Genomic DNA, 25595 nt, shown 5'->3' on the forward strand with positions numbered 1-25595 from the left:
AACTTGAATATTTGTAAATTGTCAAGTATAACGCGCGCTGCATTATACTTGACAATTACACCTCAAATTTTGGAAAAAGCTATTTCCAAGGTGTTTTTTCTTATTCATGCATATATTTAGTTGCTTTTGTTTTTTGCTTTTTTTTCAGAAGCCAAGTCTTGAAAAAGAAATATTTTACGAAAATAATCAAAAGTGTTCTCCGGAAAACCATGAAGGCATGTTACAATTTGTCTTTGATTATGTGCGCAAATTTAATATTTATGGCATATACAACGCCTGTGGATAAAACAACTGTGGAATATAAGCATCGAAACCGCCGCAGCTTACCTCAAGATGGCTTAAAAGTGTTACAGCGCAGAAAGCGAGGCTGGATGTGGAATCAGTTCTTTTTACTTGAAGAGTATACAGGTTCGGACACACAGTACGTTGGGAAGGTAAGTTGTACGGGAGAGTGCGCAAAAAATATGTATCTGCCAATTTCTTACTATTATTACTCCGGGGGATTATTGGGAATACTGTTCTTCATTATCGCGCTATGAGGGAAATGTTCTTCATGCTAGACATTAAATGGCTCTTGTTAGAATTGTTGGCTGCTATCATTGCCCAGTGATTTACATTTCTAGACTTCATCTCTGCTGCTTCTGGCCAGTTTCACATCAGTGTGCAGTAAAATACGGAAAGACAATTGCGCAAAAATGTGTTGTAATGCACATGTAAATCCGCTAACGCCCATGTGAAGCCAGCCATAGGGCTCCTGTGGATGAGCGTATGTGCAAATACGCTCGCTTCTGTGCCATGTATTTGTGCAGTAAGCAAGCCACGTAATGGCGTATATATATTTTTCCATTTGCAATAGCTGCACATAAGCACGCACATAAAAACACGCTAGCAATACATCATGCTGTCATCTTTGACCCAGCTCACTGTAATCACCCATAAATATTCAACATGTGCGCCGTGACGCCATCCTGCGTTGCTTCTGGCACTTTCTGGGTTTGGGAGAAAGTAGTTGAGGTTGGAGACGTCTTCTGATGACGAGGATGTTCTTTTGCCGTGGTTGCTGTCGTTCTAATTTGGGCGTCATATGAGATGGCGGAGGTTGTTCCTAGAAGGAGGAGTCTGCAGTTTAGGTTCATCCTTTAGTGTCCCAGAGTGCCGTCCCCCGCTCAATTGACTAAATTGATGAGCATCTCCATCTCAACTCAGTTGAGCTTCCAAAATCCTAAATTCCATTATCCTAAACAATCTCCAAAATGGCAGCTGTGTAGAGATGAGCGGATGTGCTCGTTTAGAGCAATTACTCGATCGAGCATCACTTTTTTCGAGTAACTGCCTAATTGGGCGAAAAGATTCGGGGGCGCCAGGGGTGAGCTGGGGGTTGCGGTGGGGAGTGGGGGGGATAGAAAGAGAGAGCTTCCCCCTGCTCCCCCCTGCTACCCCCGCTCCACCCTGCCGCCCCCCGGCGTCCCCCAAATCTTTTTGCCTGAGTAGGCAGTTACTCGAAAAAAGCGATGCTCGATCGAGTAATTGTCCTAAACGAGCATGTTCGCTCATCTCTACAGCCGTGCCTTCCCTGCAATCAGCTTTAAAATTTATAGCATCCTAACAGGTGGCTGTGTAATTATGCCATTTTTGTCGCATGCTCATGTGTAGTTTGTGCGCACCGCTATAGACTCCTATGATGCCTTTGGCGCACACAAAGATATAGCTCATTGCGTATTTTCCTGCCTGATGAGCGATGTGAGCAAACCCATTGAAAACAATCGGATCTATTGTCTGAGGTTTGCGTGAGCGTATTTCCACGGGCAAAAGCAAGCACAGATACGCCTGTGTGAAGGAGCCATTGCTGTATGCAAAACACAGACCCAATATGGAATAAAAGCACGCTTGTCTGAAAGCAGCCTTTAGGGGATTTTCACATTGGTCAGAAATGCTGTAGATTTTCCATAGCAGAATTAGCCGCAGCGTTCGCGGTACAAGCATTGTGGATGGTATTTTAGACATTTTATCCACAGGCCTGTGCTGTGGGTTTTATATCGGCTGTAAATGCACATGAAATACACACAATTTTGTGCTAATTTGGTGCAGATTTGCTGTGAACTTGCTGAGTATTTTCTTATGTGAAAAGCAGACAATGAGGCCGGCGACAGATGAGCGTAAAACTACTTTTTTGCGCAGAGAACAAGTGTGTTTTGCGCTTGTGCCTGCGCGAATACTTGTGTATTAGTGCAGGCAACGGTTGTTCCCATGGGCGCGGGAATTACTCTGCCCTGTTTTAAATGTCTAAATAGAGATGCTGGTGATCGCGGTATGCGCAGCGCTTTGAGCATAGCTGCGTGTGTTTGTGCGCCTCCCATAGACCTCTACATGCAAATACGCGCAAAATAGAGCAGGTCCTACTTTTTTGTGCCTGTGAAAAAAGAAGTGAGAACCCATTGAAAGCACGGCCGTCTGCGTTTTCACTTACAGGACAGCTGAAGAGTTCAACCCTTGTGATATACATAAATATACATACTGCAGAAGAAGAATCTGCAGCGTTTTATAAAATCAGCGCAAATCCGTTGTGGAAGTTCTCTGCACCACATGGCTTGTACTATAAATGCTGCACTGGTGGAAATTCTGCAGCGGATCCTGTCCGTGTGAAAGCAACATGAATCTGCAATATGACAGCATACTATTAGGGCCCCTGCAGATCAGCATATGCAGAGATATACTCGCGATGGTGTGATGTAATTGGGCTGTAAAGGGAGCGCTCTTGCTGGCTATCGCGTGTATCCATGCATTCTACTGTACTTTTCTATGCTTCTGGGCCCGTTCACATCAGCGCGGTACATGTAAATAGTCCTTGTGTTATCGATTAAGGGCTTATTTACACAAGCGTATATCGGCCGGCATTATACACTTCCATCTAAGCAGTTCCCCCCTTCCTTCCCCCTCACCGGCCTAAAACGCACTCAAAATCGCTTGTTTGTAGAAGCCCTATGCTGATTTCACAATGCATCTTTTGTTGTTGTGTTTTAAGCAGTTTTAGGGACCTCAGCATAGGTCACTGATAGTCGATCGGCAGGATCCGCTGCTTGCATACTCCCCAGGTCAGCTGATTGTCTGGCCCACTGTGAATTCAACGGAGCTTCATTCCTATTGAAATCAGAAGGAGCAACGCCTCTATTATACTTCCAGCTCTGACTGCAATGAAGAACTGGAAGTGTAATAGAGGGCGTTGTACCAATTGATTTCAATGGAAGTGAAACTGGCTATTACACCTTTGGCCCTGACCACCCATGCCAATGTCTGGCTCTGCTGCATTGACAGCAATCAACTATTGATGACCTATACCCAAAAAAGGTCATCAATAGTCCCAGAATACCCCTTTAATTAGTTCTGATTAAAATCTAATCTATAGCCAGCCAGACATGTTTCGCCTTGCGGCGTCCTTAGGGGTACACCAACCAGGACTATAAATTACATTTTAAGGGCTCAATCTGATGAGCGTTTTTTTTTGGCGCACATAAGCTATGTGCGCAAAAAAATGTGCACCACGCATGTTAAAAATGCGCGTGACCGAACCCCCTGGCTCCACTGAAAGCAATGGGATGCAGGCAATATCTGCAATGATTTTCAGGGAAGGGCTTTAAATATAAGCCCTTCCATGAAAATAAGCCCTAGCTGCTTGAAAAAATATATACATCAACTCTCCGATGCTGTCCATCTCTGGCACGTCTTTTCTCTGGCTCTCCGGCAAACTGAATTCAATGAATGGCTTAGCACTGCCTATGATTGGCTGAGCGCTCAGCCAATCAGACACAGCCTTTTCAGGAGATTGGGATTTTTAAATCCCCAGCAGAAGAAAAAGCTTCAGAAGAGTGTCGGGGAAGCCAGAGAGAAGACGCGCCAGAGCTGCACAACGGCGGAGAGGTGATGTATGTATTTTTTTATTTTTTACAGCAGCTAGGGATGATTTTCAGGGAAGGACTTATATTTCTAGCCCTTCCCTAAAAATCACTGCGGGGGTTGTCTGCATCCCATTGCTTTCAATGGGGCTGGCAGCAGTAGCACCGGCCCCATTGAAAGCAATGGGAAGGCTTCGCAGTCCTTTGTCACAGCTTTGACAGCTGTGACAGGGGATTCCTTCATCCCCGCGGTGAATTTGCTTGTTACTGAACACTGTGACAGTGCTGTCACAGTGTTCAGTGACGAGTGGACTCCCTGCGGGAAACCTTTACGCGCAGCACGGACCTTCCCAGCGCACGGATGTCCTATATTTTGCAGATGTGAGTATTTTGTGCCTGTAAAAGACGCACATGTGAACACACCATAGGAAACCAATGGTTTTATCAGACGTGGGTTTTTTTAGCGCATATAGACGAGTTTGCCCTAATAGGGTTTTGGTGGTTCTGACTTATTAATCTGTACATAGGCTTCTGGAAGTTGGCCAACCAGGCCTATGTTTTAGTGTGTATATGCACAATTACACACATGATACTAACTGATGACTGCTGGTGACATTTGATTTGCCACCACCATTTTCCCCCTTTTTAAATATTATTTAATGTTGTCTTGTGTTTTTGAATAATAAAATATTATATTTTATGGGATATTACCTGTGGGTACTTTTTGCCTTTGGCAATTACAATTGTGAACCTCATGTATGTGTGGCCTATCAGTTTTCCAGTTCTTTGGCAAAGTTCTTATGTATTTGTGCCTATGTACTCCAAACAACACATATGGATCCTTACAAATGACATCTTTAGACATACAATTCACGTGCAGCTCTATTATTTCTGTCAAATGTCACATCATCTGCTTTGATGATCCTATAGACAAAATTTTACCTATCAAGAGGACAATAGAACTATCATTCCAATCCAGATATGTGTCCCACCTTGATTGTGGTGTTTACCAATCTGAACTGTTGACATTGTAGAAATCTGTGATGCTGACAGTTTGGGTCTGTAAACCCCACTTGGGATGGGACACTCATCCATATTAAGCACTACCTGATATATCCGGCTTCGCCCGAGTTGATTTGGTACTGGTGTTTATCTGGTGTTCACACGGAAAATCTTATGAAGTCGTGGTTACTTTAGAGATACCGGAAAAACATATGTTCACCATTTTGCATAGTTCTCTGCGTTGCCCAGGAAACACCACGTGGAGGTAACCATGCAACGTTTCCTTTATATAAAATGACATCAGGAAGTGAGAGAATTAGATTCCATACGTAAAATTTGGACAGTAATTCTTTTGCGCTAAGAATTAAATAATCGAGTTGGGACCCATTAACTTTTCCTATTTATGACATAGTCAATGCTCGTGCCAAATTTCATGTTTCTATGACATTGGGAAGTGAGAGATTTAGATTATGTACGTAAAATTTGGACGCTAATTCTTTTGCGCTTAGAATTGATCACATGTAATAGCTACAGCATGGCCGAAAAGTGCACTGACATGCGGTTTTATCACAAAACTGAGCATAAATTGATTTTTAATGCTTGTGTGATTTTGCATATGAACAGCAGTTTTATCCACAAAACCGTGTGCCCATTAACAGTCAATTTGGAAGCTGTTCCAATTTGCAGTAGAATATCATGTCAGCATAGTTTTCATGTCACCACACCCTTCACAGGGTTCCTTGTGGAATGCAAACTGTGTGAATAGTACAACTCCTTGCAAGAACCTGAAGGTCCACAACTGTCAGGGCATGCTGGGAGTTATAGCTCACTGTGATGATGGGGGACCCAGGGAGGGAGGATATACCCTGCAATGCAACTGTGCCTACATGTCATCTCAACCAGCATCTATAGAAAAAGAAACTTGGCAGTTTATTATATGGATATACAGGCTATCTAAGGTGCGGTATAGTGGACTGTGTCATTTGCTATTTGTAGGGAGCTGGGGACCCAATCTTGGCCAGGGCCCACCTGTTCCCTTGTGGGCCAGTCCAAGCCTAGTGGGGCCGTATAATTACTTCTAGGACTCTTTTCTTTTCTTGACACTGAGTATGATTCATAGTAACATTGGTTTTATATTGGAGGCCATTGCCCTGCTGCAGAATGAAATCCGGAGCCAGGGGCCTTCTATTTTTGAAAAAAAGTCTTACTTTGCAGCATTTTTTCTACACCTGCCTAAAACGTTTACACAGTACTAGAGATGAGCGAGCACCAAAATGCTCGGGTGCTCGTTACTCGAGTCGAACTTTCAGTGATGCTCGAGAGTTCGTTTCGAGTAACGAACCCCATTGAAGTCAATGGGTGACTCGAGCATTTTTGTATATCGCCGATGCTCGCTAAGGTTTTCATTTGTGAAAATCTGCAAAACACAAGAAAGTGATGGAAACGACACAGAAACGAATAGGGCAGGCGAGGAGCTACATTTTGGGCTGCATCTCAAGTTCCCAGGTCCCACTATTAAGCCACAATAGCGGCAAGAGTGAGACCCCCCACCACCACTGTCAGCGTAAAGATCGTTCTCCTCTGCCAAAGCTGTAACAGCTGTGGCAGAGAAGAACGATGTTAGCCCATTGAATTCAATGGAGCCGGCAATACAGCCGGCTCTATTGAAAGCAATGGGTTGCCGGCGTACGCGGGATGAATTGTCGGGAAGGGCTTAAATATATAAGCCCTTCCCTACAATTCATCCAGAAATGTGTAAAAATAAAAAATATATATATACTTACCTGGTCCCGGCAGAACGATGTTAGCCCATTGAATTCGATGGAGCCGGCAATACAGCCGACTCCATTGAAAGCAATGGGCTGCCGGCGATCGCGGGATGAATTGTCGGGAAGGGGTTAAATATATAAACCCTTCCCTGCAATTCATCCAGAAATGTGTAAAAATAAAAAATATATATATACTTACCTGGTCCCGGCAGACGGAGTTCAGCGCGGCAGGCTGCAGTTCTCCTGAACTGCTCTGAACAGCTGTGAGTAGTATTCAGCAGCCGGGGATTTAAAATCCCCGCCTGCTGAATGAGATGCCTCTGATTGGTCACAGCCTGACCAATCAGAGGCATCCCTCACTCACACCCATTCATGAATTCATGAATGGGTGAGTGAGGGCTGCCTCTGATTGGCTCAGCTCAGGGACAGCTGAGAGCTGCCCCTGAGCCAATCAGAGGCAGCCCTCACTCACCCATTCATGAATTCATGAATGGGTGTGAGTGAGGAATGCCTCTGATTGGTCAGGCTCTGACCAATCAGAGGCCTCTCATTCAGCAGGCGGGGATTTTAAATCCCCGGCTGCTGAATACTACTCACAGCTGTTCAGAGCAGTTCAGGAGAACTGCAGCCTGCCGCGCTGAACTCCGTCTGCCGGGACCAGGTAAGTATATATATATTTTTTATTTTTACACATTTCTGGATGAATTGCAGGGAAGGGCTTATATATTTAACCCCTTCCCGACAATTCATCCCGCGATCGCCGGCAGCCCATTGCTTTCAATGGAGTCGGCTGTATTGCCGGCTCCATTGAATTCAATGGGCTAACATCGTTCTGCCGGGACCAGGTGAGTATATATATATTTTTTATTTTTACACATTTCTAGATGAATTGCAGGGAAGGGCTTATATATTTAAGCTCTTCCCGACAATTCATCCCGCGTACGCCGGCATCCCATTGCTTTCAATAGAGCCGGCTGTATTGCCGGCTCCATTGAATTCAATGGTCAGTGCTCGTTTAATCGAGACGAGTACCGCGTGGTGCTCGTCTCGAGTAACGAGCATCTCGAGCACCCTAATACTCGAACGAGCATCGAGCTCGGACGAGTATGCTCGCTCATCTCTACACAGTACTATAAATATATATATTGTATCTACACATACTAGAAAATATATGTTTTCCATATATTGTATTTAAAAAATACGCCTTTCTAATTAGTGTCCCTCCATGGTCTTGATTACTTGCATTCATGGGCACACATCTTTTTTATGTTTGTATATTGGATTTTTACATTTTTTTTGTATGCAATAATCCAATTCTTCTGTGCCTTGAAAGGTGAAGGTGCTATTTGAAAGAAAATCAGCATATCCGTGTTTAGAATGCAAATAAGCTTCACATTAGTCATCTGACAGAAAATATTCTTTTGCTACAAACATTCTCCTTAATTTCTGTGGCTTTGATGTATTTTCTAAAGGTTAAATAACATTTTTGATAAGTAGGAAAAAAACACCAAAAATTGCAGTGAAAATGCTTTTCTAGAGGATTGGTCTTTATGAAGAAGTGGGCCAACATACATAAGACCTAAAGCAGGGGTGGACTTCACGAGAAAAGGGGGAGAAGTTTAATGGTATATTCATAATAGTATAGCAATACTTATCTTATCAATTATTGAGAAACAGCTTCTATAATTCTTGTATTATAAATCAAACCATTATTTTGACAGTGTACTGAATAGCACAAATGTGCGCGCTTCAAAGGATGACAGTAGTAATATTAGTGATAATGATAATAGGAATAAATGATGAGGATTGCAATGATTTAACAAGAACATCTCATGATTCTCAGTTGCTACTAATTTCTAATGAAACATGCTAAACTGAATGCATGAACTGACTGTTATGTAGACTAATATACTATCCAAGCAGAACTGCCAAATTGAACAGTCCAATGCCAAAGTCTTATTACATCGTAAAGATCAATTATTATGAACAGGTTGCATTGGTAATGTAATATTTTAGCTCATATGACTCATAAGGTCTCGCTAAAAGATTATAAAAATCATTTGTTTAACCTGAAGCTTTTATATAACTAATATTCCAAAATATTCTAAGCACAGTTTCCCATAAATGCACAGTGCCATGATATTATTAGATACTCTATCATTGTGTCTGTAGGAATTTTTGTTTTTGTACATCTAGATATTAGAATACAAAATCGAATCAGATGGCTACAAAATTTGTGATGTTTCGTTGATAACCTAATTCAGAATATTCATATGTTCATATTAGTAGTGGCGTAGCACAAGCCAGTAACAGGTCCCATGTTTATTTACTACGCTAATGTACAGAGATTGCATACTGAAATATACATTTTTATGCATGATACTCAACTGTGTAAGGGAATTTACACAAAGACATATTAGGCTCCGAATAAATACATTTTTGTGCAGAAAAGTGGCAAATGAAGTTTAGCACTGAGAAGTATCAGCTTATGCACATGATAAGGGGAATTACATGGCAACCTTATATGTTAAATGGGAAAATGACACAGGAAAGGACTCAGGAATTTTAATTGACAGCAAACTTAAAGGGGTTGTCCCGCGCCGAAACGGGTTTTTTTTTTTTTAACCCCCCCCCCCCCCCCCCGTTCGGCGCGAGACAACCCCGATGCAGGGGTTAAAAAAACAAACCGGAGAGTGCTTACCTGAATCCCGGCGGTCCTGCGTCTTCATACTCACCTGCTGAAGATGGCCGCCGGGGTCTGCTCCCTCCGTGGACTGCAGCTGTTCTGTGCGGTCCATTGCCGATTCCAGCCTCCTGATTGGCTGGAATCGGCACGTGACGGGGCGGAGCTACACGGAGCCGGCATTCTGCACGAGCGGCTGCATTGAAGAGAGCAGAAGACCCGGACTGCGCAAGCGCGGCTAATTTGGCCATCGGAGGCCGAAAATTAGTCGGCACCATGGAGACGAGGACGCCAGCAACGGAGCAGGTAAGTATAAAACTTTTGATAACTTCTGTATGGCTCATAATTAATGCACAATGTACATTACAAAGTGCATTAATATGGCCATACAGAAGTGTATAGACCCACTTGCTGCCGCGGGACAACCCCTTTAACAAATAGCATCATGGGGTGCACCAAAAGAGGTATAGGTGCATGGGACAAAATATACTGTAGTTCTTCGACTTTACAAATCACAAGTCACGGGATTTTGTGTACACTTTGTGCACCAAGAGATATCAGAGGTTGAGCGAGAACAGTACCCAGAGAAAGCATCACAACTAGGATTATTTAATAATAAGCTTTATTTATATTGCGCCAACATATTCAGCAGCGCTTTTTGCTTACAACACAGACTGTTGAGGGGCAGACTAATAAATATGTATGAGTATATCGGGGGTTAATGAGAATCTCTGCTGATCATCTCTCTACCGTTCTGTTTACACCTGAGATTGTAACTACAATAAGGAAACATCCAATAGGAATAGATGAAATATGATTTCTCCACCAACATAGTAGGGGGTTCTTTACTGTAAGAGCAGTGAGACTATAAAGGGATGCTTATGATATACTTGTCATGGTGAATTCACTAAAAAAGTTCAAATGGGCCTGGAGATCTTTTTTGTGTGTGATAGTATTACAAGTCATAGTGACAAGAGAACTGGAGACTATGATGCTGTTGATCCAGGGATTTATTGTGATTGAGCGATTTAGAATATTAAAGCAATTGGCTTTTTTTTCAAAGGTCTTTTTTTACCTTCCTCAGGATAACTCTGCAGTGCAATAGGCACAAACATGATGAACATACTGTAGGTTTTATTTCACCTTACAAACTATGTTACTATTTTATTGTGACTGATATATCCAAGCCACACTCCAGCATTATGGTACGTCTTGGTGATAGTTAACACGCGCCCTGCTTATGTGAGAGATAACTGTGCTCCTAATACTCAGTGTGGCACTTAAGGAGTGTTAACAAAGGAAGAGGGATCTCCTCTCCTAATTATATAACTGCTGCGAATTGATCTTTCGGTACCGGGGATGTCTGCCAATAGTGAGGTTCAATGCTTAACATGAACATTGCAATATTTTAGGATTATTGTTGAACTATAGATAGTGACAAGAAAAAATAAATACTGTTTTGTTTAATGTAAAATCTTGGGATACTGGCGTGGGAGCAGTGGGCGAATGTAAAAGGCAAATTTTTATTTTTTTCTATTTTTACACATATTCTGTAGCCAATTTTGTTTTTCACCTACACAACATCTTTCATTGCACAATGTACCAGGCACATGCTAATATACACCTTCTGCACCAATGTCCTGATTTCTCTTGCTATGCACTACTGTACAGCACAACAATATTGCACTCTTCACACATTTAGCAAAATATAGGAACTGATGAGGGGTATTATGCCTTGCTGGAATGTCTCATACACGTTTTGTTAATTTTTCTTCCTTAGAGGCTCAACACAATGAACAGTTACTGTCACTTTAAGTGGTTCATAAACACAATGCTTACAGTCTCTAGAAGAAGTAGACTACTTAAGGGTTTCTCTCACACTTGGTGAACACAGTCACAAGAACAGAAGAATAGCTACAATAAATGTGTACAGTCTCTTACTGCAATACAGCCGGCTCCATTGAAAGCAATGGGCTGACGGCGAGCGCGGGATGACTTTTCGGGAAGGGCTTAAAAATATAAGCCCTTACCTGAAAATCATCCTAAAATGTGTAAAAAGTAAAAAAAAATATACTCACCTTGTCCCGGCAGAACGATGTTAGCCCATTGAATTCAATGGAGCCGGCAATACAGCCGGCTCCATTGAAAGCAATAGGCTGCCGGCGATCGCACAATGAATTTTCAGGAAGGGCTTAAATATATAAGCCCTTCCCTGCAATTCATCCAGAAATGTGTAAAAATAAAAAAAATATATATACTCTCCTGGTCCCGGCAGACAGAGTTCAGCTGCGGCCAGCTGGCATTTCTCCTGAACTGCTCTCTGTAGTATTCAGCAGCCGGGGATTTAAAATCCCCACCTCCTGAATGAGCTCCCTCTGATTGGTCACAGCCTGACCAATCAGAGGCAGATCTCACACGAATTCATGAATGGGTGAGTGAGTGCTGCCTCTGATTGGCTCAGCGCAGCTCTCAGCTGAATGACAGCAGTTCAGCACCACAGTGCAGGGGACAGCAGGAGAAGACGTGGCTGTGCCCGGCAGCTGAAGGGAGGTGAGTATCTATTTTTTTTTGTTTTTTAAATCACTTTTAATTCATTTCCAGGGAATGGCTTATATGTAAAGCCCTTCCCTGAAAAAGAATTCAGGTGTGCCAGCGGACCATTGTCTTCAATCGAGTCGCCGGCAGCAGCAGCGGCTCCATTGAAGAGAATGCCTGCATTTTTATTCTTTTTTACACTAAAATCTTTCTTTTTCAGGTAAGGGCTTATATTTTTAAGCCCTTCCCGAAAATTCATCCCGCGCTCGCCGGTAGCCCATTGCTTTTAATGGAGCCAGCTGTATTGCCGGCTCCATTGAATTCAATGGGCTAACATCGTTCTTCTCTGCCACAGCTGTTACAGCTGTGGCAGAGGAGAACGATCATTATGCTGACAGTGAGGGAGGGGGGGTGTCTCACTCTTGCCACTATTGTGGCTTAATAGTGGAACCTCGGAGCCCGAAATGCAGCCCTGCATGTTGCCCCTCGCCTGCCCTATCCATTTCTGTGTTTTTTACATGACTTTGGTGATTTGCTAAGATTTTCACAAATGAAAACCTTAGCGGAGCACCAGTCATATACAAAAATGACTTCAATGGGGTTCGTTACTCGAAACGAACTCTCGAGCATCACTGAAAGTTCGACTCGAGTAACGAGCACTCGAGCATTTTGGTGCTCGCTCATCTCTAGTTATTAACATTGATGCTACCCTTGTTCTTATCACTTCACAAGTTTTCTATGTTTTGTTATATGACCTATTACTCATTTGCGCTATTTATTTATTATTTTTAGCCTTCCACCATATTTTTTTGTAGTTTACATTTTATTCTGTCATGTATAATTGCATAATGTCTACTGTTGCACATTATTTTAGTATCACTAATGGGTTTTAATTGCATTTGTATCACTTTTATTATCTTCATCATAGAAGTTGGCAGTTTTGCCTTTTTATTTCACAACCACTAATAGTTCACTAGCATTCCACTATTCATCTTATATTTTATGAACATCTATGTATACTTTTATATGTAAATATGTCTATATATGTGTGTGTGTTTTTATTGGGGGATTGATTTACTCTGTTCTATTTTAAGTATACATATGACAATACACATTCATTTGTTTTATTCGCCCCTGTGGTCAATTTGGTGATTAGTTCGCTTGGTTAATCTTTGCTAAGCGCTCCTTCATCACATCTGATTGTTGGAATGCAGACCAGTGGAATACACATGTGACTTCCAGTCTGGCGAGCTCTTCCGCTCCAGCATACATTTCCGGGCTTTAGTGTGCAATGCCATGCAACATCGAGCGCTAATTACCTCTGCCATTAACGAACAAAATGTTTAATTGGCATTATAAATGCAGCACTTTTTTGTCTCTTATAAATGTTTGATATTGGGGGGCTTTTGATGCATTCCATGCAAAATGCATTGCAGAGTTGTACCTCTGTTATCTCTTGAAATAAATCGATGAAAATCTTTACTGCTTGCCAGTATTTGTGTTATTTGGTTTTGCAATTTCTCTTGGCTACAGGGGGTTGTGGTGACTACGTTTGGTCTCACATTCTGCACTGGTGAAGTAAGTGAATGTTCTATTTTATCTATATCACTATCACCAGCTAGAGATTTACTCCCTAAGCACAATCCATATTTTATGCTTTTTACCCATTCTCCTTGGTGCTCTCCAGAATTGGGTGTCCTGAATGGAAGGGACATTCTCTTTACCCTTTGGGTTTCATAACACTAGGCTATCGTGGCTGTAAGGTTCAGGGGCTGACCTCGGTTTCCCATGATGACCTTATTACACCAAGTGAGTTTGTTCCACGCTTTTTATTCTTTGGGAGTGCTGCTCATCTTTTTCCATTTGATAATTTGTGCACAATCTCAGATATGGTTTTCTTGAGTACTGGTGCCAAAGCTGTACATAGTAATCCATGTGTGGTCTGACCAGTGATTTGTAAAGAGGAAGAACAATGATCTCATCATGTTCCCCATGACCTCTTCTGATACACCCCATGATCCTATTTGCCTTTATGACAGCTGCCTGACACTGGTTGCTCCAGTTAAGTTTATAGTTAACTATAATCCTCAAGTCCTTTTACATGTCAGTTTTGCCCAGTGTTTTCCCACTTAGCATGTAAGGGTAACATGTATTTTACTGTGCATAACCTTACATTTAGTAGTGTTACATATCATTTGCCACCTTTTTATCCAAGTCCCCAGCTTATCCAGATTCATTTGCAACCATATACTGTCCTCTTTCGTGCTAATTACTTTATATACTTTTGTATCATCTGTACATATTGATGTGTTGCTGTACAATCCCTCCCTGATGTGGTTAATATATTAAAAATAAAAGGGCCCAATTCTCCTTAGGTACCTCACTGGTATTGGTGACCCAATCAGAGTATGGAGCATTAATAACCACCCTCTGCTTTCTAGCACTGAGTTACTTACCCACTTACACACATTCTTGCTCAGACTAAGCATTTTCATTTTATATACTAACCTTTTACGCAGCACATAATGAAATGCTTTGGGAAAATCAAGGATCCAATGACTCCCCCCAGTTAAGTTTGCTACTTACCTTCTTTTAGAAGCTGATCAGCTTGGTTTGACAGAAGTGACCCCTTATAAACCCAAATGTATATGGAGCTCTACAGCTATTTTCCTTGAGGTACTCCAATATAGCATCTTTCAGAAAACCCTCAAGCATTTTACTCACAATAGAAGTTATACTAAGCAACCAATAGTTTCCATTTTTGCTTTTTATGACCCTTTTTGAATATTGCACCTCATTTATTATGCACCAATCCAGTGGATAGACCTTGTCACTATTGTGGTAGATGGCTAAGAGGTTTGCCATTTTGTCTGTATTTTCTGTATTTTTATCAGCTGTGAAGGTGCTATATTGTATCTCTAATCTTATCCTCTCAGAAAGGGAATATCACCCCCCCCACCTCCACAAGAATTGAAAGAGCAGTGCTTTGTGTCTATAAACTGGTCAAACTGGTTCTAACCAGCAGAGAACTTATCTAGGAATATCTTTGTGTAAAGGGACAAGAAATGGCTGTCTGGAGAGAGAAACAGGAAGTATTTCCTTCAGACAACAAGTCAAAAATGAATAGAGCATGCTCAAGGGAAGCTCCTCCCGGGTGAATGATCTCACAGCTACCTCACAAATACCTCCCTATGAGAATGACCTATCAGCACACAAAATTATGTAACTGTAGCTGTAACCTAAATTACCTAACTTCCTGATTTGAAAGCTTATATAAACTTTTACCCGGCTAATACATCAGAAGCTTTTTGGCACACATGATGTAAGACGTGTGGTTTTGAAAGGCTCTCCAAGCCTGTACTTTGTTCCTATCTAATATGGCACCCACAGTATATCGAATAGCGAAAATCACGCTAACACTATAATGGTCTGTCTATCACATTACTTAATTCTCTTAGAATCTAGGGGTGTATGCCATTGGGACCTGACGATAAGTCTATGTCAATCTTTGTTAAGGCAACTCTGCACTTGTTCCTGGGTGAGGCTGGTGAGATTTAACGGAGTGTTCACTTTACTTTATCTCTCTGCATTTCACCTGACATTTCATTTTCCTGAGTGAATATACTGGTAAAAAACTTTTTAGATTTGCTTTCTCTTCATCAGCCTCTGCAATTTTTCCTACATTATTTAAACTTTCACTATTAATCTTTTTACTGTTTATATAGTTCAACAACAGTTTAGAGTTTGTTTTGCTCTCTTGGCAATAAGTCTCTCTATCTCCATCTTCGCTGATTTTATTTGCTTTTTACAGAATTATTTTTTTTCCTCTATAGCGCTTTAGTGCTTCTTCACTGCCTTCTTGTTTTAAGAGTTTGAATGCTTTCTTTTTGATAAAACTTGATAAAAGTGTTCAAGAGGGGTCGGGATGCCTTTCTTGAGTGATACAATATTATATGTTATAATCATTAATAACTTCAAAAGTGTTGTTGATTCTGGGATCATTCCAATTGCTAGATTGGAGTCAGGAAGGATTTGTTTCCCCTGAAATGGGAAAAATTGGCTTCTACCTCATTGGGTTCTTTTTGCCTTCCTCTGGATAAACATTGGGGGACAATAAGCTGAACTAGATGGACATATGAGAATAAAAAGTGAAAATCACTTACTTGGAGGAGGGGTTTGATAGAATTTACAGACCCACCCAGTAATGGCTGCTTGAAAAAGGGTGTTTTAACCCCCAAACCACATTGCATGCTACCCTGCTGTATGTTTGTTTACTTTTGTTACAATAAAGGACTCTTTTGAAATTAACCCACTACCTCTGGCATTATCACTAGGGGGGTTTATAAATGCCATCAAACATCTCCTTCACGTAAGTGATTTTTACTTTTAATTGTGAATATTTCTATCTGGTAATCTAAGCATAGGAATTTTATACATTTTTTTTTATTATTGTGGTACTCGGTTACCCCTAGATGCTCTCCTTCACATGGATTTTAAGCTCTCCAGATTGTATACTCTGGGTTTACAGGGATTTCAGGTGTGACAGCTGTTACCTATCCAGGTCCAGCCGTTCACACCAGGTGAGTCCCCCTCTTTCTTTTCTTTCCTTTATTCTCCTATCCCAACTGATTGTGACTTACTGAGACTGAAGTGCTGTCCTATTTATACTGTTTTTTGTAGATGGCCATATGTCTTTTTTCAGTGTTACATGCTATGAAACTTTGTAAGATGTTTTTTTTTAATTTCCCATTAATTGTTTGTACTCTTATTTCTGAGGACATTGTCCAAGTCAGTTATGTTAATGACATCTCTAGGCTGATTGAACTTTGCCTTATTGAAGTTTAGTATTTTTGTAGCCCCCTGACAAAAACATAAAGTAGAAATGTATTATATTATGATCACTATTTTGCAGGTGCCCCCCAACCTGTTCCCATTATTCTGTCAGGTTTGTTGGATATTATCAGGTCCAAAATGAATATTCCTTTAGTTGGGCCCTGCACAAGTTGGGTAAGGTAACTATTGACTGAAACTCATATTGTTCATGAGATCTGTAGGTTTCACTTTCCCTGTTTTTATCTGGCTAATTAATGTCCCCCTTAATAATTACCTCATTGTGATTTGCCATTTCATCGATTTACCTTAGTAATAGACTTTCTGTGGCTTTTGTTATATTTGGTAATTTGGTGGCCTATAGCAGCCCTCCATGAGGATTTTATTATTGCTGTTTGCTCCATGTATTTCTTCCCATAGAGACTGCACATGTTCATTTCAATCACACATATCTTCATGTAGTGTGGGCTTTAAACAAGACTTTACAAAAAAACAAACCCAATCCCTTTCATTTCTTGCAGTCGCTCCTGTAAGAGAACCACCCAGTCATGGTTTTTGTGCAACGAGGTCTCAATTATCCTCGCTATGTCATAGTTTTCATTGGACATTATTACTTCCAGTTCATCAGCCCTATTGATTATACTTTTCGCTTTAGTCACCATGCGGTTTAGAAGTTTCTGGTTATTTTTTATTTTAAGTGTATCTCTATTTATTGTTCTGCCAGTTGTAACTGTACTACCCACTCCAACCACCCCACCCCTATTTTTATTACTTAGTCAAATAACTTCCCCTCTATTTCCCTGGTTGCCCTTCCTCACAGTCCTTAGCTTAAACAGTCCTCCAACCTCCTAGCCATCTTCTCCCCCAGCACAGCTGCACCCTTCCAATTGAGATGCAGCCCATCCCTATGGTAGAACCTATAGCCAACAGCAAATACATCCCAGTTCTTCAGGAACCCAAATCCCTCTTTCCTACACTAACTATTGAGCCCCTTGTTTACCTCCCAAATCTCCCACTGCCTTTCTGGTATGGCACATCGTACAGGTAGTATTTCAAAAGATACTATTTTGAAGTTCATTGCCCAAAATTTACATCCTAGATTCTTGAAAAAGTTTTTAAGGACCTTTCACCTACCTCTAACTTAGTCATTGGTGTCAATGTGCACCATGACCACTGAGTCCTCACTAGCCCCTCCCAGCAATCTGTCAATCAAATCCACAATGTGTCAAACTTAAATATCAGGAAGACTACACACCATTCAACAATCCTGGTCTTCATGGTATATCACCCTGCCTATCCCCCAATACTAGGACCTGCCTAGCCTGTCTTACTCTCCCCTTCCCTTTCTTACTAGTGCAGACATCCCCCTGATGTTCAGAGGACATGTCGTGCTGCGGCAGTGCTAACTCTGTAATGGCATTCTCCTCATCTGCCAACTTTTCGAAACTTGTTTGGGTGTGTCAGTTTAGGACTAGCCTCCCAGAAATTTTCCCTCTATTTTTTCCCTCTTAGTGAGCAGCAAACTCCTTTCCAGGCTGTTAATGGATCTGTGTTGAAAGCTGCACATTTAGGGCAGGCTCACACTTGCGTATGTGCAGAAATGCTCGCAATAGCATGACTTTTTGCACTGTGAAGGTTGCGCTATCATGTGTGCATCTGCACTTATTACTACACTTTCTACGCTGCCAGAGATCTTTTACATCGTTGCAGGACACACTCTCACCATGATTAAAAAGGCTGGGCAGCCTAATTAGCTGCTGGTGTTATAGATTTCCCCGCAAAATTGAGCAATTCATTGAACAATTTTGTGGAAATTGGGTGCAGATTTTACCCCCCCCCCCCCATAGACCAGTAGTACCAAAATGTTGCACTTTTTTGAAAACAATAGATTCTATTTCTTGCTTATGTGAGAAAGCCATTAGATCCAGGATCTGGGCTTCCGAATGCGTAACAGGCTCACATCTCGTACAGCAGTATGTGCCTTCAAACAGCTATTCAAGGTCTGCATACTTGGCACATGATGTACACTGGATGGCATTGTCAATCATGGAGCACATTCTAAATGGGGATGGTATAGATAAAAATCAAATAATATATAGCATTGCAAATAACCATGAATAGATTTAAGTGACTCCATTCTAAAGTCGATGAATCTAAAGTCAGCTGATTTTTAATCACACACTGAAAATAAACCACACATTAAATCAAACCGCACTCACAGCTCACACAATCATAGTTTTATTTGCTTCAAATGGCTCTTAGCAGCAATAACTCCTCCAATGAATCCTCCTTTTGGAAATAATAATAGAATTCAAAGGAGATTGATGTGAACATTTAAAGAAGGGGGTGGCAAAACAAAAAACAAGATTTCCCTGCTTAGATTTTTAATTGTTACTAAAAGTTTGAATCTTTATTTTTCTCTCGAAAACATGACAGAGCCACCCCACGAGTAGCAGGCATCAACATGTTCTTTCCTGGAAATGCAACATCACAATGTTTCTCTAAATATTCTGTATCTTTGGTTATTATAGACAGGAACATGCCCAGGATTTTCTCACTAAGGGAATGTTCCTGCTAGTGCTGTAATGTTCCTTTCTAACTTAAAGGGTTTGTCTCGCGAAATCAAGTGGGGTTATGCACTTCTGTATGGCCATATTAATGCACTTTGTAATGTACATCGTGCATTAAATATGAGCCATACAGAAGTTATTCACTTACCTGCTCCGTTGCTAGCGTCCCCGTCTCCATGGTTCTGTCTAATTTCGGTGTCTTCTTGCTTTTTTAGACGCGCTTGCGCAGATGGGTCTTCTCCCTTCGGCTCCGCTCGGCAGCATCGGCGTTTTGGCTCCGCCCCCTTGTACGCATCATCACGTAGCTCCGCCCCATGACGTGTGCCGGTTCCAGCCTCCTGATTGGCTGGAATCGGCACGTGACGGGGCGGAGCTACACGATGATGCGTACAAGGGGCGGAGCCAAAACGCTGATGGTACCGAGCCGAAGGGAGAAGACCCATCTGCGCAAGCGTGTCTAAAAAAGCAAGAAGACACCGAAATTAGACGGAACCATGGCGACGGGGACGCTAGCAACGGAGCAGGTAAGTGAATAACTTCTGTATGGCTCATATTTAATGCATGATGTATATTACAAAGTGCATTAATATGGCCATACAGAAGTGTATAACCCCACTTGCTTTCGCGAGACAACCCCTTTAATATTCTCACCACCCATTTGCCCGATAGCTCAAAGAGTTGGAAAAAAGTTCACTTCTCTGTAAGGACACTTGCTGATGATACCGAAGATCAACAACAACACTTCACATACTGAGAAGTGAACAATGTCACTCAGGGTCTCATTGTCTACCAGGGCAGCAGGTAAGCTGTCTGCCTTTACTCTATACATAGAGTGACGCTGCAGACCATGGCTGGCTGCACTGACAGGCTAAAGTAGCTTGCCCCCTTTCCCTTCACACCAGCAATGCTGCAGCAGGGATGTGTGCATTAGTAATTCCTACAACAGCAGATGGAATGGAGTTGAGTTTTTTTTGCAAAATCCAATAAGATTCTTGGGATTAAAGGGGGTAGTCCATGAACAACATTTATCACTTGAGATTAACTGGAATCACTGAAGGGCAGTGGTGGGGGGCACAGGGTCATGTGCCCAACAGGCCGATCGCACTGCAAGTGCTTTGCGCTGCTGCACCTACTGATCTGACCGCTGACTATAAGAGGCTCTGCAGCTGAACACGTGTCCCCTTTACGTGATGTCACAAGCCTGCTTTTCACTGGCCTTACCTGTGTGAGGCATTGCAATGTCTGAATATGGCATTCTAAAGCATTGCAAAGAATTAATTAGCACCTCCCCTTCCTGCTGAGCGCCAGGTGAAAGAGTTCAGGGTGATGGAGCTGCCCTGCATTAGCTGTTCCTAGAGCTTTCACAAAGACTCTGTGCATGGAGCTGGCTGGGACTCAGGAGCAGGAGGAAGAGAGTTTGTCTACTGTACAGAGTCTCTGCTGGCAGACAGATTCATTCTAAGGAACCGATGCTGCACCTGCCTGTGTGACTATGGACTGAAGCATTAAAAAACGTAATTGCGACCTTTCCTGGCCATAACATTGCTTAAAAACACTTATGTTACCTTTAAACATTTTGTCAGCAGTTGGGAGACAATTCCTTTAAGGGTATGTTAAAGGGGTTGTCCCGCGCCGAAACGGGTTTTTTTTTTTTTTTCAACCCCCCTTCCCGTTCGGCACAAGACAACCCCGATGCAGGGGTTAAAAAAGAACACCGGACAGCGCTTACCTGAATCCCCGCGCTCCGGTGACTTCTTACTTACCCGGTGAAGATGGCCGCCGGCATCTTCTCCCTCCGTGGACCGCAGGGCTTCTGTGCGGTCCATTGCCGATTCCAGCCTCCTGATTGGCTGGAATCGGCACGTGACGGGGCGGAGCTACACGGAGCTACACGGAGCCCCATTGAGAAGATAAGAAGACCCGGACTGCGCAAGCGCGTCTAATTTGGCCATTAGACGGCGAAAATTAGACGGCAACCATGGAGACGAGGACGCTAGCAACGGAGCAGGTAAGTGAATAACTTTTGATAACTTCTGTATGGCTCATAATTAATGCACAATGTACATTACAAAGTGCATTAATATGGCCATACAGAAGTGTATAGACCCACTTGCTGCCGCGGGACAACCCCTTTAACATATAGAGAAAATGCTGTGGATCTACACCAAAATCCACAGCATTTCCGCATTAAAAACTAAGTTCAAATCTGTGCCACTACAGTCTGGCTAGTAGGGGGTTGTCACAGGCTACTGCAGCCAATCACAGACCTCAATGTTCAAGCGCTGAGGTATGTGATTGGCTGCAGCAGCCTGTGACATCTCATTCACAGAATACCTCTGCAGCCTGTAAACAGACCTGTTATGGAGCATGAAGGTGCTGTGCTGGACATGTGAGGAGCCAGGAGACGGGATTATATGATCTTTTATTATGATTGGCCATGGGAGCAAGCACAAATTAAAACAAAAAACTAACAACCCTATTTAAAGGGTTTGTCCAGATTATATACAATGGCTTTTAATGAATCTCCCGTGCTGTAAAATAACAGTCAGCTGATACTCACCTCTTCCTCACTCTCTGCTCATCCCCTGCTGCTGGCTCCAGTCTCTGTTCTCAGCCTGTGACATCCCATAAGTCTGTCTGCTACAACAAATGACAGCACTCATCACTAAGCCCTGTCATTGACTGCAGTAGCTTGTTTATAGAAGGGCTTGGGCTGTCAACAGCCTGTAAAGTGACGTCAGCCAAAAGACCAGTATCGGACAACCTCTTCAGGTTCGTGAAGCTTGTTTCTCATGAACGTATTACTGCTGCTCAACTTTGCATCCATTTTAAGGATGAGTTTCCTAATCCGACCATATTCTCATGTGTGTGTAAACTTGCACCTGAACCAATTTTTATTTTAACTGGGCTGCCTACAGGCCTAGTTACAAATTAAGCCACATTAACCAAAGCGATTAATGGGTTTCACCTGCCCTCTTGGTTGGACATGGGCAATTTTTCTGAGGTACATTAGTACTGTTGGTACACCAATTTTTTTGGGCCCTCGCCTACAGTGTAATCCTAGTAATTTTTTGCCCACCTGCATTAAAGCTGACGTTACCTCAGCTGTGCTGGGCACTGCAATGGGATATATTTATGTACCGCCGGTGCCTTCCTGGGACCCACCCATGCTCTCGGTCCACACGGAGTTGTAACTGCATGTGTCCACTTCTAAAGAACCCCAGTCTGACTGGGGCATGCAGTGTGGGCCGAAGCCCACCTGCATTAAACCTGACATTACCTCAGCTGTGCTGGGCACTGCAATGGGATTTATTTATCTACCGCCGGTGGGTTCCAGGGAGCCACCCATGCTGTTGGTCCACACGGAGTTGTAACTGCATGTGTCCACTTCTAAAGAACCCCAGTCTAACTGGGGCATGCAGTGTGGGCCAAAGCCCACTTGCATTAAACCTGACGTTACCTCAGCTGTGCTGGGCACTGCAATGGGATTTATTTATGTACCGCCGGTGGGTTCCAGGGGGCCACCCATGCTGTCGGTCCACACGGAGTTGTAACTGCATGTGTCCACTTCTAAAGAACCCCAGTCTGACTGGGGCATGCAGTGTGGGCCGAAGCCCACCTGCATTAAAGCTGACGTTATCTCAGCTGTGCTGGGCACTGCAATGGGATACATTTATGTACAGCCGGTGGGTTCCAGGGAGCCACCCATGCTGTGCGTGCACACGGAATTCCCATTGCGGAGTTGTACCTGCCTGTGACTATTTATAAAAAAACCCGGTCTGACTGGGGCATGCAGACACCTTGACAGAATGAATAGTGTGTGGCACATGGGTTCCCCATTGCTATGCCCACGTGTGCAGCTCCTGATGGAGGTGGCACAGGATTGGATTTCTCATTGCTTCTGTACAGTATTATGGGCTATCGCCCCGCCCCTTTTAAAGAGGGTCGCTGTCTGGCCGTGCCAACCCTCTGCAGTGTGTGCCTGCGGTTCCTCCTCATGGCAGACGTACTTATAAATAGACATGAGGGTGGTGTGGCTATGAGGCCAGCGTGTGGCATGAGTGCAGCTGAAGGCTGCGCAGGGACACTTTGGTGTGCGCTGTGGACACTGGGTCGTGCAGGGGGGTTGGGCAGCATGTTACACAGGAGAAGTGGCAGCAGAGTGTCATGCAGGCAGTGATTGTGCTTTGTTGGAGGTAGTGTGGTGCTTAGCTAAGGTATGCCTTGCTAATGAGGGTTTTTCAGAAGTAAAAATTTGTTGGGAGGGGGCGGGGCCCACTCTCTCCGCTATTGTGGCTTAATAGTGGGACCGGGGAACTTGAGATGCAGCCCAACATGTAGCCCCTCGCCTGCCCTATCCGTTGCTGTGTCGTTCCCATCACTTTCTTGAATTGCCCAGATTTTCACAAATGGAAACCTTAGCGAGCATCGGCGATATACAAAAATGCTCGGGTTGCCCATTGACTTCAATGGGGTTCGTTACTCGAAACGAACCCTCGAGCATCGCGGGAATTTCGACTCGAGTAACGAGCACCCGAGCATATTGGTGCTCGCTCATCTCTAATCACTACATTTTTTGTTATAACATATTCCCTATTTTAATGAAGGGGGATGCAGTTTGCATATTTATATATTCCATTTGCTCTTATAGGAAACTATTAATGTTGAAGTTGGAGCAAAGATGTAAAATGGCAACTTATTAGCCTATCTTTAATATTTTTTACCCCATCTATGCAATATGTAACTGACGGAAATCCAGATACTGCATCCACTACCATACATCTGTGTCCAGCTTGAGTTTACCCCAAAAAGTGCCCAATATCTTTTTCACTTCCTGATGTTTTTCATCATCATGACTGGCTTCTGTCCTTTCTTACTCGCATGAGAAAATGTTGCGTATCAGAACTAAGCACAATGCCATGCACTGCGAGCCTTTGTAAGGACTATCTGAGAAAAACCTCTGTCATTGAAACTTCCTTATAGCTCTTTAGCTTTCTTTCTACAATCACTTTGCGTGGAGCATTTCCTTCAAAGTCTTCAAAACTAACCCTTGGTTGTGCTTTTCTGCAAGGGCAGAGGATTATGACTATTCCAATGTAATAGGCTATTAACCCCCCAACAGTCACATAATATTTGGAAATATCTGCTCCGAAATGTCACCTTTTTTTTTGTAGATTTTGAATGTATGTCTCATGTAAATAAATTTAGTGCAGAACTCAGTCGCCTTAAGCGCATTTTTAACCCTTTAATGATATAACAGATTTTAGCCTTAACAACCAGTAAAAAGTATTTACCCTTTTTTTCATAGTCACAGCATTTTATTGCTTCATGTAGGTGTATGAGATCTTGTATTTTTGGGGCGAGTTCTAATTTATATTAAAACTAATTTCAGGTATATATAATGCATTGAATACATTTTATTATTTTCTTTGCTAGGGAGCAATGAAAAAAAACCTACTTCATCATCTTTTTTTTATTATTATTATAGTATTCACTATGTGTTTTAATAATGTATTATTTTAATATGCTAACTTTATACTACTGGTCAGTACAATTATAACACCACCAAATGCATAAAGGTTTTATTATGTTTTACTACTTTAGCACGATAAAAACACTTTTTTTTTTAACAAAAGTGTTTTTTGTGCCGCCAGATTCGAAGATCAAAAAATTCTTATTTTTCCACTGAGAGAGCTATATGAGGCTTCACTTATAGTTTTTATTGGTACCATTTTGAGGCATTTCTGACTTTTTAATTTTTAATTTTTTTTTTTTTTTGGGGGGGGAGAGATGAACAGAGACTGGCTATCTTAGCATTTTCTTATTTATTTCCAGGGGTGCACAACTTTTTCTGGTCTGAGGGCCACATTACTGAACCAATTTCAAGGGTCACAAGGGCATTTCCACCTGAGACATTTATGACATATCCTAAGTATGTGCTATAATAAAATGAAGTAAGTTCCCCTTCCCAGAATCCTACCTATTGGGAGAATGGGGGTTACCATTCCCCTCAATCAGCACCCCAGAGAAAAGATAATGGACATGGCTCTCTCCATTGTAGATGATGGATATTGAGGTAACGGCCCGGCATTTCATAAGTCCTATAAACTACAACAGAGAGAGATGCATGTATATATAATGCCTCTAACTCATATACTCATCTCTAGAGTGCCAAATGGGTCAAGAGACTTTATTCTAATATATAAGTGACCCAGACATGGTTACACAGGGCACCCTTAATACTTGTCTTAAATATAAGGGATCTAGACCTGGCTACACAGTGCACTCTTAATACTTGTCCTAATATATAGGGCAC

At 42.4% G+C, this 25595-nt stretch overlaps 1 protein-coding gene across 1 annotated transcript in view; it reads left to right on the plus strand.

The window, feature by feature from the left end:
- Positions 1 to 359: 359 nt before the first annotated feature.
- The window catches only part of LOC136578756 (cadherin-9-like), a 128124-nt gene continuing 102888 nt past the window's right edge, over positions 360 to 25595 (plus strand). Inside the window, exon 1 of the mRNA XM_066578925.1 lies at positions 360 to 434. Coding sequence (XP_066435022.1) covers positions 372 to 434 — 63 coding nt within the window. The 5' untranslated portion in view covers positions 360 to 371. The remainder of the gene's footprint in view (positions 435 to 25595) is intronic.

The sequence above is a fragment of the Eleutherodactylus coqui genome, chromosome 9, assembly GCF_035609145.1.
Source record: "Eleutherodactylus coqui strain aEleCoq1 chromosome 9, aEleCoq1.hap1, whole genome shotgun sequence".
Taxonomy (NCBI): Eukaryota; Metazoa; Chordata; class Amphibia; order Anura; family Eleutherodactylidae; genus Eleutherodactylus; species Eleutherodactylus coqui.